Source organism: Hibiscus syriacus, unplaced genomic scaffold (genome assembly GCF_006381635.1).
Source record: "Hibiscus syriacus cultivar Baekdansim isolate YM2019G1 unplaced genomic scaffold, ASM638163v2 tig00110160_pilon, whole genome shotgun sequence".
NCBI lineage: Eukaryota > Viridiplantae > Streptophyta > Magnoliopsida > Malvales > Malvaceae > Hibiscus > Hibiscus syriacus.
The window spans coordinates 5,207,801-5,222,102 of NW_024062608.1; the positions used below are offsets into that span (position 1 = coordinate 5,207,801).

General features: G+C 31.1%; 1 protein-coding gene across 1 annotated transcript; it reads left to right on the plus strand.

Annotated features, from left to right (window-relative positions):
- Positions 1 to 7,773, plus strand: LOC120216299 (ATP-dependent 6-phosphofructokinase 5, chloroplastic-like). Its single transcript, XM_039213771.1, has 7 exons — positions 1 to 7; positions 3,546 to 3,667; positions 4,052 to 4,125; positions 6,102 to 6,213; positions 6,735 to 6,834; positions 6,922 to 7,021; positions 7,158 to 7,773. The coding sequence occupies exons 1-6, from the start codon at positions 1 to 3 to the stop codon at positions 6,960 to 6,962; spliced, it is 456 nt and encodes a 151-aa protein (XP_039069702.1). The 3' UTR covers positions 6,963 to 7,021; positions 7,158 to 7,773.
- Positions 7,774 to 14,302: the final 6,529 nt, after the last annotated feature.

Consider the following 14,302-nt stretch of genomic DNA (forward strand, 5'->3'; position numbering starts at 1 on the left):
ATGAAGAGTAAGCAAGGTTTTTTTTCCCCTTTTTTAAGCTTATTCGATTGATTTTTTGGTTAAGCTATTAGATAGAAAATTAATATCCTTGAAATTCTCTATCATTTGGTATAAAAAGTTCATGGAAACATGTTTGGATAATGAATTTCATGATTTGTGTGGGTGAAGAACAAGTTGGATTTTGGTGATTTAAAGCTTGATTTTTATGTTATTGATGTTGTAGATTAATTTCCAAACTTATGTGATTAACAAAATTGATTAGAAATGCATATATAGGATTCAACCATGGCTAGGTTTTATGGAGATTGGTTGAATTTTGATTTAATTTGATGTTATAATGATGAGAATAGCATAAATTTAATCATAGGAGCTTGAATTCATACTTGAAATTGAATGAAAAATCTACCCTGGCTACTTTATGATATTCGGCCATGGGAAATTAAAGGGGGGAAATATTAAAAAATTTCCTATGGTCTGTAATTGATAATAGATGAATTCTACATGCTTTGGAAGTTGATTCAGATAAATTTGGAACATTAAGATAGAAAAAAATGACTTTTTTACAAGTTTTAGAAATTATGGGACATTGAAGTATAAATGCTCAATTATGGATGTACTATGCTGGAAATTATTAATTGAATGCTGATTTTTAAATTAGATTTTTGTTTTGGATCAAATTGCAAGAATTTAGAAAAGTTGATGGCTAATTCGACTTATGCTAGAAAGTTGGGAATGTAATTACAAGTTTTCAAATGTTAAAGTATTAGATTGAGTGAAGTGTTACAATGCTGGAAATTAATGTTTGGATGTTGAATTTGAAGTTGGAATGATGATTTGAGACCAAATTGCAAATTTGGTTAAGTTTAGTGGTTTATTCAAAAAGATTTGGAAATTTTGGGGTTTAAATGACAAGTTTGCAAATTTTATTGTATTAGATTTAATATATTATTTTAATAGTGGAAATTTTGGTATTAAGTTTGGATTGAATTAAATGGTGAATGACCATTTTGAATTACTTGGAAAATTTAGTATTAATTCTAAAAGAATTCATAAAAGGTGATTAAATTGTAAAGTTTATGAAAGTTGAGTAGTTGGCAATGAATATGAAAATGTAAAGGTTTTAAGTGTCATGTTGGGAATGTTGAAGTTTTTATTGAATAGTGAAGTGAAATTTCATCGAATAAGTATTGAATATTAATTATGGATTTTTTTGATTGGATTATGTTAGTAAAATACTAACATGTTTTGAATGATTGTGTTGTGTATGATTTTATCTAGACTACAAATTTTGTAATTGAAATCGAGTCGAAAGCGAAGGATCAAATAAGTGATTTAAAAAGAATATCGTCGTAAAAGGTTCAATAGTGAGGCAAAGTTAGTGCATTTATTTATTTAAATTATGTTTAATTGAGGAAGACTTGCGATAAGTCAACCTCGAATGATTTTAAAAGAAAAGTTTTAAATTAAATAATGGAATATTTCCATAATGTTTACCGAAATGATTTATGATTTGTTTTTTGGTATGAATTACTCAATATGTTTATATATGATATTTTCTGAAAATATATTTTAATGAATTCTCTAAAATGATTTTAGGGCATGAACTGCCAAAGTATTTTATATGATATCCATATTTTAATTATGGGTGATTTTGGGTAGCCCAATGCACTGGTTTTGATAAATGATTTTTGAAAGTGATACTGATTGGAAATATTGAATTTATAAATAATATGAATCAAAAGAAAAACCCATTGTATGTTGTATTAAGAGTTGTAAGTACAATTGGCATGCTCTGAAGTTGAGTAATTCTAATTCTAATTATGATATGGTAAATCCGTGTGCATTATATGATTGCACCTGGAGTGCATAACTCTATATATGATGATTGTACCTATATTTATATTTCTGATGATAGCACATGGAGTGCTTAGTGCGCACACTTATCTGAGTCACGTACCTTGCATTCTCTTAGTTATGCATTGGGCTATGAATATGAAAGATGTGCTATGAATATGAAAGATAAACTACGAATTTGAAAGATGAACTATGAATTTGAAAGATGAATATGAGTTTGAAAATGAGTTATGAATCTGAAATAAGTTACGAATCTAAAAATAAAAAAAATGTGATTTAATGGAAATGAATATTTTATTGATTATTGTGATATGACATTCGATTATCATAATTTTTTTTTGAATATTTGAGATGTTGATCTTGACAGGTTTTAAAGATAGGAAAAGGACTTATTAAAGTCGATTTGTGAATTTCAAAAGTTTTATACATTGAATTATATTTTTTGATTTTATTAAATTATTTTTATACCTTAGTTTGTTTATAATGCCTCACTAAGTTTTACTTAGTCTGTGATAATTTTCACGCGTAGGGAAAGAAAAGAATAAGGACGTGAAGTAAGGAGCACTGAGAGCATCTCTTCTTGGGAGATCATACCGACCTACAGTATCAGTAAGACATCTTTGACTTATTAGTGACATGTATATTATAAATGTTTTAGTTGCTCTGCTAGACTAGCCTAAAATGGTTGGTAGTAGATATAATTTAAAGGTTAATTGATTGATTTTAAAATTACGCGTGTTTAAGCAGTTTTATATATGTTGAGAAACAATATTGAACCGCTTAGTCGTTGTCTAAAATTGGATTGAAATTGGACGATAAAATATTATTTTATGTTTTTACGCAATTAATTAAATTGGTTCATATTGATAAATTAAAATTTTAAATAAAACAAAATTTTACGGTTTTCAAGTATAAAAAATCAGTGTGATATCTTTAACTTTTATTTAGATACATGTACGGGTAAGAATGTTACAAGCTTTCTATTATCATCCTATTCACAATTATTTTGTGTACTATTATTTTATCACAATAACATTTTCTATTAATAAACAAACCATTTGAACCAATCATAATGCACCACATTTCATATTTTTTTTTAAAAAGTCAGCTTAGAAAAAATTCTCATAAAAAGCAAACAAAATCTTAAATATATATATATATATATATATATATGTTTCTCCAAATTTTCAACTTTTATAATTGAATTTATAGTTTTCTAAAATAATAACTATAAATAATTTATTTTTTTTGAAAAAAATTAAAATATTTTTGCATTTTTATTAATTTTTTCTTTTTAAAGAGTTTATAAAATTAAAAAAAAACTATTAAATGAAAAACTGTAATATATATATATATATACAATTTTCAGTTTTGAACTTATATTTTTTTTCTTAAAAGTTTAATTTATGTTTAATTTATTTAAAAATTATAGTTCATAAAAGTATTGAAAAGGTAAAAAATATCATTAAAAAAACCTTTTGTAGTTTAATTGGCGAAAGAGTGCCAACGCCGTTGAAGTTGAACCAGTTTTAAGAGTCCTCGGTTTTATAAGCCAAAATTTTGTATGGCCAAAACCGGCAGCCGAGCTCCATTTGTTTGCATTTATTCTCCTCCCTCCAATACATCGCCTTCCCAAAAACAGAAGAAAAAGAAAAAGAAAAAGGCTTTGATTCTTTGATCATTCTCTGCAGCCACCAACACAAAAGGGGGGAAACAAACTTCAACCTCCCTTGTCCTTTCATGGGAACTCTTTCTCACGCCTGATGAGGAGTGGCATGGTTACATTAATAATAATGACAGACTGCTTCTTAAGGTAAATATATGCATATATATTTGAATTTCACTATTTTGAATCTGTTTCCTCATTGTATACAGGTTGCCGAATTGTGATATGGAGAATTGAAATTTTTACATGCTTATAGAGATTTAAGATCATCTTCAAAATTGAAAAATTCCATCTATAGAGTATGTATTTAAAATGAGAATTCCAAATTACCTGAAATGGAATAAGCAATTTTAGGAAAGATATCCAGGCTTTGCACCTTCAGAAGTAAACTATGGTTTGCCCATCTCTGTCGTTATATTTATGTCTTAAATCAAGAAAATGCTCGACAGAAATAATCTTGCAATGATTTTAGTTAATCATCCTCGTTTAGACTATATTGGTAAAAAAAATCTGATCTTTTAAATATTTCAGCTCATACATTACTCTTCTCCAACATCTGCTGGTGCAGAATGCATTGATCCTAACTGTACTTGGGTTGAACAATGGTAAGTATAAACTTATTAATAGGGTTTTGTGAACTCGTGCTTCACATTTTTCTTTACAAGCTATTTTATTTTAAATAATATGTAGTGATTATTGTTATAGTATTTTAATATTGTTTTCCAACTCTATTTTTGATTTAGTAGGTGTTATAACCATTTTTTTTTTTTGAAAAACAATTAAGTTTAAAAAATTTACGTGTAGTATTTAAAATATTATTGAAGAAAACTAAGTATTTTATGAATCAATAAATAATTAATTATAAAAGAATAAAAATGAATACCAATGCAAAAGGGAACATACGTGTAGTAAATAGAATATATTTACAAACAGGACAAACCAAAGTTCTCATAGATTTAAAACATGCCTTGTAAAGTGATTAAATAACAAAAGATAAATTACATAGCATTAATGCAAACATGGGAAAAGAATCGTAAAAAGGTATATAATTCTATACGTACATAAATATCTATTCTAAAATATAGGCATTAAAATAGAAAAACATATTTTACAGGAAATTAAAACTACTTAAAATAGGAAACATATACTAAAGATCAAGAATATTATCACATACACGGCAGCAGCAAGGACCAAAATAAATAAAATAAAAATTACATACCCTACTCACAAGATAATAAACTTCATTAGTGACTACAATAAAATAAATTAAAGATCATTAGCTATATTCGAATAAATGGCATATCAGAATGTGACTAAATTAAAATAAAATAAAAACAATATACTTAAATCAAAGAAATACCAAAACGGCAAGTCTAGTGACTAAAACATGAGAACACGACCAAGCTTGGGGGACCTAAAAGTGATTTTCCCCTGCAATAGATGACTAAGATGCAAAAAGTGCCAGAAACGTAATTATACCTTAATTTAGGGACCAGGATATAATACAACACCTAAGGTACAGGGACATATGGGTAATTAATTCATAATACAGTGACCTAAATGCAAAAACATCCTAGGGGACCTTAGCTTGATTTACTCAAAAAAGCCAAGGAGACATAATATCTCCTCTGTTGTTTCAGTTTACCCGTGAACTAACCCTAAAACCAAAACAATTTGACTCCTCTCTTCCTCTCCCCTTTTGTACGCAGTAGCCATCTCCAAGAGCCAAAGCTTTCTAAGCCGTCCACCGATTAGGTGGCCACCACCCAATATATCCGGCACCTCCTTTCGGCCGAGGGATGTTAAATAGCCGTGACTGGACTGAAAGTTTCCCCTTTTTCTGTTCTAAACCGAATCCCGAGAGCCTAAAACCCAAACCTACGCTGCAAACCGGTCAATCAAACGACTCAACGACAACCAAGACTCCGACGACTAAGGCTAAAGGTAAACGAATCCTTTGCCTCTCCCAGACGATTCCCTTGTCCCGACGAAACCCAACAGTAGCAAGGTAAACTCTGAATTCCTACTTTATTTTCTTATATTCGAATGAAAAGAGGATATCCATGCTCAGATCGAAAAAAATAGTAGCTAACCTTTGAAATTTTCGGATCTTTTTTTTATTCCAAAAAGTTGTTTTTTTACATAGTTTTTGTTCCCAGTCCCCAATCTCCTCTGCTAATTGATTTTTTTCGGGAGACTCCCTTGTTACATTGTTTTTGGGTGGGTTATATATCCATTACAGACTGAAATAAAATAAAAAATTATGAATGGCAGCTGAAGGTGTCGTGATTTGCGGGAGATTGTGACCTTGCTGCTGCAGCAGGGCTTGGTGCAGGTGTAGTAGGCGTGGAGGTGGAGTGCTGCAGTGGGATGTGGTGGCAACAGGATCTGGCTGTGGTGGCTACAGGTGAGTTGGTGGTGTTGCAGCAGGATGGGCACGTAGCAGGTATGGTTGTGTTGATGTAGGATTTGTTGCGTTCTTGTATATTTCTTTACCACCGCTTTTGTCTGATTTATGAAACTTTCAAGTTTATTTGGATGCTATTGATATTATATATAACATCATGACATATCATGTTAGGGTTCATCGTGCTGGGCCACGAGAGAAAATTTATTTCAAACCAGAAGAAGTGAAGGCTGCAATTGTTACTTGTGGTGGGCTTTGCCCTGGTCTTAATGATGTCATTACACAGGTCAGCACAAGTATTTAAATTTCAATATGCTGTTGGCTGGTTATAATTCCCTACAACAACTATGCTATGTTGTTTGATTTGGCTTAGTGCTTTCATTGTTGTAGTTATGTAATTGTTAACTGGTTTTTAATTTGAACTTCATGCTAAAATCGTAAGTTCATTTTTAGTACCTACTGACTCAGATTGAGGACATGGATTATATCTCTTATTTTTCACTTGGTAAATAAATTTCAGATCATGTACCAAAGTTTTTCTTCTACGTTAGATGCATTTGCACAAACTTCATGAATTTATGGTTTTGCTTTATGAAAGAAGGGTATTTACAATGAACTAATTGAAGTTTGGTAGTTAAATCCTCACTTTTGTCATAGTGTAGACTGTGAAGTAGGATGAAATACTTATGACTGGATCTTAGCACCATAAATATATATTCTTTAAATTGAAGTTTTTTGTTTAGTCTGAAATTTGAATGCTTTGGTGTTTATTAATCAATACATGCTTAAATTAATGAATTTGTGCAGATTGCCCTCACATTGGAAATATATGGTGTTAAAAACATTGTAGGGATTCCTTTTGGTTATTGTGGATTCTCTGACAAAGATTTGGCTGAAATGGCAATAAGTTGTGTTTCTTTCCTAACAATGATTTGTTAGAAAATATCTATGCTCCATCTAAGATTTTCTATTGTTAATTTGGATCGATTTTCAGCTATCGCGGATAGTAGTCCAAAATATACACCTTTCAGGTGAAACTTGTTGGGAGTTTCACGTGGAGGGCCCTCTGTCAGTGATATGTCATTAGTATGGAGGTACTCAAAACTCTTCATCTACTGTCTGATTAACTCAAATCTTCTTTAAGGAATTGTAAATTTTGATTCAAAATAATCAGACTCATGAGCCCAAGTATGTAGTGAAGTTCTGATATGCTTTCAAAATTGATGTCAGGAAAGTAGAATCAACATGTTTTTTGTGCTGGGTGGAAACGACACCCATGCTGGGGCCAATGCTATTCATAATTAGGTTCATATCAGATACCTATTATATAGTCTTCATCTTTAGCACTATTCATTAATATTGAACATGGTATTTCCTTTATTATTATCTTAAATTTGAAAATAGAACTATCAAAAACTAAGACAGTTTCTTTTTAATCCCTTGAGTCTAAGCTGTGTTTATTAATTTTGTTGAGTCATTTGATTTAACTTCATCAAGGCACTGGTCTTGGGTAACTGAAAGATTCGGATTTATTTTCCATTTTTGGTTTTTCTAAGCTATGTTTTTCATTTCAAAGTTATATCTATATATCGATCAGGGGGGATATTAGAGGAGTTCTGTGATTAAGAATCTCTAAGAGTTGCAAAAAATCTTTTGTCTCATATAGGGGCTGGCTATGTTTTGCTAAATATATATGTAATCGTTTTCAGTGCCGTAAAAGAAAATTAAAAGTGGTTGTAGTTGGCGTGCCAAAAACTATTGACAATGACATTCTGCTGATGGATAAAATCTTTGGTTTTGATACTGTTGTTGAAGAAGCACTACGGGCAATCAACTCTGCGTACATTGAGGTATATCAGCTTTGATTGTTAATGTTGATATAAAATAAGTATTCGACTTTTGAGTTCATGCATTATATGATACTTATCTACTTAAGTATATTTGCAAAAAAAATCCTTTGAGATCCAACTGGATTTATCATACAAAGAGGAACCGGTAAAGATTCTAGCATATGTAGTCAAATAAATAAGAAATAAGACGATTTCACTAGTAAAAATCCTTTGGTGGAACCATAAAATTGAGGAAGCAACTTGGGAACGAGAATAATATATGAAGAAAAAGTTTCCTTATTTATTTAATGCAAGAAAATTTTCTTTAAAAGGGGAGGAATTGTAATATCCCAAATTTTGATCAATGACTAAAATGTAATTTTTGAAAGTTTAGTGTCTAAAGTATAAACTTTGAAAAGTGTAGGGATCAAAATTGAAATTTTTAAAAGTTATATATTTTAGCCTGTAAATAAGTAGTCTGAAAAAAATATTTTAGTGGAAATCATATTTTCGGTACGAGATTTGTGTTAAAGGTTATAAAGTAGTAAAGTTCGGTATTGAAATCGAATAATCAGATCGACTTAAAATTTCACGAAAACGTGAAATATGCTAGATAAAGGTTGAATTTTTTTTTTCTATATATTTTGGAAAAGTGAAATTTAACATGGATCAATGGAATTAAGGTCGATTTTTCATATTAAGCCAAAATTTTGGAATTAGGTGACTATATTGCAACTTTAAAAAAATTCAAGGATAGAAGGATAAAATCAGAATTAAGATATTTTTATGGATATGATGAGGTAAGGGATGATGTCATAGAGTGGTAAAGTTGTAGTCACAGAATTTCATTAATGGCAAAAATAAAATTTTCTATTAAATTGAATAAAAATTAATTTTTATTATGTTTATGACATGTAATAAGATAATTATCATTAGAATAATCAAGAAAGATTGGACATTCTCAGCTTCTTTTCCAGGGGCCGAAAGTTCAGATTCTAAAAGTTAAGAATTTTTAGTTTGATTTTTAAAGTTATTTACTTGATTTTTGAGTTTAGCTATTATATAGATAATTAATCTACATGAAATTCTCCATCATTTGATACCAAAATTTCATTGTGAAAATAAATGTGATGAAAATTTATGATTTTGGGTTATGAAGAGCTAAGTGATTTTAAAGAATTGTTTATAAGAATTTATGAAAAACCTAAGGATGCAAATTAATGAAAACAGTTTAGATTTTGAATCTGACAGTGAATTTGAAAATTCACTAGAAATTTTATAAAAAAAAATTGAAGTTATTTTTATATATTTGTGTTCGTATAACAATATAGTTTTGTCTAAAACAAACGTAGATCAATTTCAAGGTATATACAAAAATATATAATTTTTTAACCGAAGAAAGGTTAGAAAATTGGGCAGCAGATTCTGCACAAAACAGATGCTGTCGATCAACTTTGAAAAATTATCATAAATTGTACAAAATGAACTAGAAACATATTCGAGTCTAGTTTTCAAGGAAGAAATAAAATTAAATTACAGTGTGTATATCAATACAGAATACTGATTCTTTAAAGGTAGTGCGAGTTTTTTGAATATGAAAATTTTAGAATTTAAGTGGAAATAGATTAGAAGTTGAAGAGTAATGTTTAAATGTTTGAGTATATTTTTGGATTCTTGGAATTGGATTTAAATAGAAAGAGACCATTTTGAAGAATCCAAAAATATACTCAAACATTTAAACATTACTTTTTAACTTCTAATTATTTCCACTTAAATTCTAAAATTTTCATATTCAGACAACTCGCATTACCTGTAAATAATCAGTATTCTTTATTGATATACATACTAGAATTTAATTCTTTTTTTCCGTTGAAAACTAGACTCGAATACGAATCTATCCATATAAATAACTCATTCTAGTTTATTTTGTACAATTTATGATAATTTTTCAAAGTTGATCGACATCATCTGTTTTGTGCAGAATCTGCTGCCCAGTTTTCTAACCTTTCTTCGGTTAAAAATTTATATCTTTTTGTATATACCTTTATATTGATCTCCGTCTGTTTTAAACAAAACTAAATTGATATACGAACACAAAAATATAAAAATAACCTCCAAATCATTTTTATAGAATTTCTGGTGAATTTTCAAACTCACTGCCAGATTTAAAATCTAAATTGTTTTAATTAATTTGCATCTTTAGATTTTTCATAAATTCTTACAAACAATTCTTTAAAATAACTTAATTCTTCATAACCCCAAATCATAAATTCTCATCACATATTTATCTTCACCATGAAATTTTGGTATCAAATGATAGATAATTTCATGTAGATTAATTCTTTATCTAATAGCTAAACTCAAAAATCAAGTAAATAACTTTAAAAATGAAACTAAAAATTCTTACCTTTTAGAATCTAAACTTTCAGCCACTGGAGAAGAAGCTGAAAATGTCCAATCTTTCTTGATTATTCTAATGATAATTATCTTAACACATGACATAAAATTGAATTTTTTATTCAATTTAATAGGAAATTCTATTTTTTTTCATTAATGAAACTCAATAACTACAATTTTGCTATGACATCATATCCATAAAAAAAATCTTAATTATGATTTTATACTTCTATCCTTGAAATTTTTGAAAGTTAAAATTTAGTCACCTAATTTCAAAATTTTGGCTTAACGTGAAAAATCGACCTTAATTCCAACGATCCATGTTAAATTTCACTTTTCCAAAATATATAAATAATATTTTCAACCTTTATCTAGCATCTTTCACATTTTTGTGAAATTTTGAGTTGATTTGATTATCCGATTTCAATATCGAACTTTACCGTTTTATAGCTTTTAACATAAATCTCGTACTGAAAATATGATTCTTACTAAAATATTTTTTCCCAGACTGTTCATTTACAGGTTAAAATATATAACTTTTAAAATTACAAATTTGGTCCCTACACTTTTAAAAGTTTATACTTTAGGTACTTAACTTTCAAAACTTATATTTTAGTCACTGGTCAAAATTTGGGGTATTACAGTTTTATCATGGTTACAGAATTCAGATCGTCGGTCCTTCTCAGCATTATTAAGCACATAGTGCTTACCATGGAATCAGTATTGTGAAATTGATGGGTCGTAGCAGTGGTTTCATAGCCATGCAATCATCCTTAGCTAGTGGACAAGTTTACATATGTTTGATTCCAGAGGTATTTTGCTGATTATTAGCAACAAATTGTGATAAACAATGCTCATATATCGTCACAAATTTGTTATCAAGTTTTGTATCTTTCTCAACATCAGTAGCTTCTCTTATGGGAATTATATATTATGTGAAATTCACTTGCTTTACTGCAGAGAAGATTGGTCTATAATCAGTTGGTACCTTTGCGAAGACGTTCCTTCTAAAATAATTTTTCGTTTGTTCTCTCAAGTTTATCATGCTTTGTTTGTGTAAATGTTTTGAGTATGATGAAATTCATAAGTAATTAGTTGAAGGTAAAAGAACCAATAGGTTAAACTTTATTTTCCTCTGTAAAATAGGTATTTTTGAAAATAGGGTTAAGGTGATATCTCTTTATATTTGTTTGAGAATTTTTTTACTGTGTTGTGTCCTTATCTGAAGAAAAAGCGTCATTTCTTAGAGATTTTCAAATTAGACAATATGATACACATGAAAATATGTTAGCTGAGCATTTTTTAGGTGTTGCTTTTTGGTGCAGAATCTCGTTGAAAAAACTAATGCTACTGATGCTTCTGGGAACATTGTACTTGGAGATATTGTCATACATATCCAACAAGAGGTATTTCATTCTCATTGTAGTTTCAACTATTTCTTACATTTGTTTGTTTGTAAACTCCTGGTAGAAGAAGTAAAGATCTACTAAGACATTTGAAAACTTTCTAAATTGTATTTACAGGAGACCGCGAAGCAAATCACATTCTTTGTTATTCCATTGAATGATATATTCGTTTTTCTTTGCATTTGATGAATGTTGAAAGATGACTCACGTGAAGCTTCATGCATAAGGGTGTTCTAGAAGCTAGTCTGTTAGTCTCGTAGTTAGTTTTGAATTCTCAACAACTCCTTAACAGCTAGGTGGTTAGGCATTTTTTAGTAGTTGAGTCGGTGTAATTGATTCCTATAAAAAGAGTGTTATAGATTGTACTTAAAGCAAGTTTTGAAGTTAAGTAAAGCATATGTTACCTTTATTCTTTCTGCATTATTTAATATGGTATCAGAGCTTTTGGTCCTAGAGTATTTTGCTAGTTGCGATGATGCTATTCGGTGATTCTTCCTCCTCGCAAGCCCGGATGTTTACTAATAAATGTGTAAATGTGGTGCTTGATGAGATGAACTTCCTCTTATTGAAGCATTAAGTTCTTACTGTTCACAGTCACCATCTTGAACGGTTGCTAAATGGTTCCATGCCAGTTCTGCAAGAGACGATGGCTGATGAGCATGGTGAAACGGTTATTAATGAGGCTTATGATGATTTTGTCGCACTAGACAATGCTCTAACGTCCTGGCTTCTATCCACGAACAATGCTCTGTTGTTACCACAGTTTGTTGGTGCCGAGTCAACCGCTGCTATTTGGAATACGGTTTTGTAGTTTTTTGCAAATCGATCAACAACCACGGTTATGAATTTACATTACAAACTTCAATCAATGAAGAAAGGTGATGATTATGTACGGGTTTATCTCACTCGTGTTAAAGAAATCTGCAACACTCTTGCTTCTTATGGAAGTCCGGTTTACCTCGGGAGTATTAGCCGTTCATGGCAGTGATCACTACTACGCGTGAAACTCTTTCGCTGGATCAAGTTTATTCTACGCTTGTTGATGTTGAAACACAGATTGACGGGTTTGACTCTCAACTTGAGAATCTTCCAATGAGTGATCATATTGCTTAAGGAAGATCGATGGGCAGTGATCACTACTACGCGTGAAACTCTTTCGCTGGATCAAGTTTATTCTACGCTTGTTGATGTTGAAACACAGATTGACGGGTTTGACTCTCAACTTGAGAATCTTCCAATGAGTGATCATATTGCTTAAGGAAGATCGATGGATGGCTCGACTGGTTCAATTTGTGGTGGTCGATCTGGAGGACGTGGTCGTGGTCCTTCTCGACTTCAGTGTCAGTTGTGTGGTAAGAATGGTCATTCTTTTGATCGATGTTGATTTCTGTTTGATCGTGATTTTCCTGGCGTTAATGCGTCTTCTGGTTCGACACGATCTCGGGATGAATCTGGTACTGCTAATTGTGCCACCTTTGACTCTTCAAGGTGTTCTTGTTCCAGTGTCAAGTCTGGTGCATCTTCTTCTAGTCAACCACAAGCAAATGTGACTTCAAGTGAGCATTGGGTTGTTGATTCGGGGGAAACCCATCATGTAACGACAGATACCTCCAACGTGCTTCATCCCACTGACTTTACTGGTCCAGGTAACCTCCTAGTAGGTAATGATGTGTCACTAGGGGTGAATTTGATTGGTAAATCCGTTTTACACGCTTCTTCTCAAGCCTTATTACTAAGTGATCTCTTGCATGTGCCAAAAAAAACAAAACATTTGCTTTCGGTTTGAAAGCTTGCTAGGGACAACAATGTATTATTCGAGTTTCATGCTGATGAATGCTGTGTTCTTGACGAGGTGATCGGTACGGTGATTCTTCGAGGGCAGTAACGTGATGGCCTTTATACGTTTGCTATGGATTCTAAGTTTTCCTCTTGTAATAAAGCTGAGGTCAATAGTGATATTGGTTCTAGTACGTTTGATCTTTGGCATAGGAGATTAGGACATCCTGCTTTTCATACTTTGAAAGTTGTTTGTAATTCAATCAATGTTAATATTTCCAATAGTATGAATAAAACGTGTGTTGATTGTCATATGGGAAAAAGCCACAAGATCCTTTGATAATTCTTCCACTATGTATGATGTTCCTTTTCAACTTGTTTTTACCGATATCTGGGGTGTTGCTCATGTCTCGTCTTGTGGTTATCGTTATTATGTATCGTTTGTTGATGTATACGTCATACTTGGGTATATATGCCAAAGGATACGTCCCATTCTCTTGATGCTTTTCATCTGTTCCAAAGCATGGTTGCCACCCAATTTTCTTTGCCTATCAAATCTGTTAAGAGTGATTGGGGAGGCGAATATAGGAGGTTGTCTCGTGAGCTGACTTGTACTGACATCTCTCATCGGGTTACATGTCCTTATACCTCTGAGCAAAATGAAGTTGTAGAACGTAAACATTGTCATTTGGTTGAGTTAGCTCTTGTGTTGCTAGCTCAGGTTGCTCTTCTGTTTTGGTTCTGGTCATATGTTGTTGCTACAACTACACATTTAATAAATCGGCTTCCAACCAGGGTGTTAGGTAATCTTTAACTGTTTGAAAAGCTGTTTGGTACAAAACCCAACTACAAGACGCTACGGGTTTTTGGGTGTCGTTGCTTTCCTCATTGACGGCCCTTTCAGCAAAATAAGTTGATGTTTCGGTTTGCACCCTGTGTTTTCTTGGGTTATAGCTCAGAACATTGA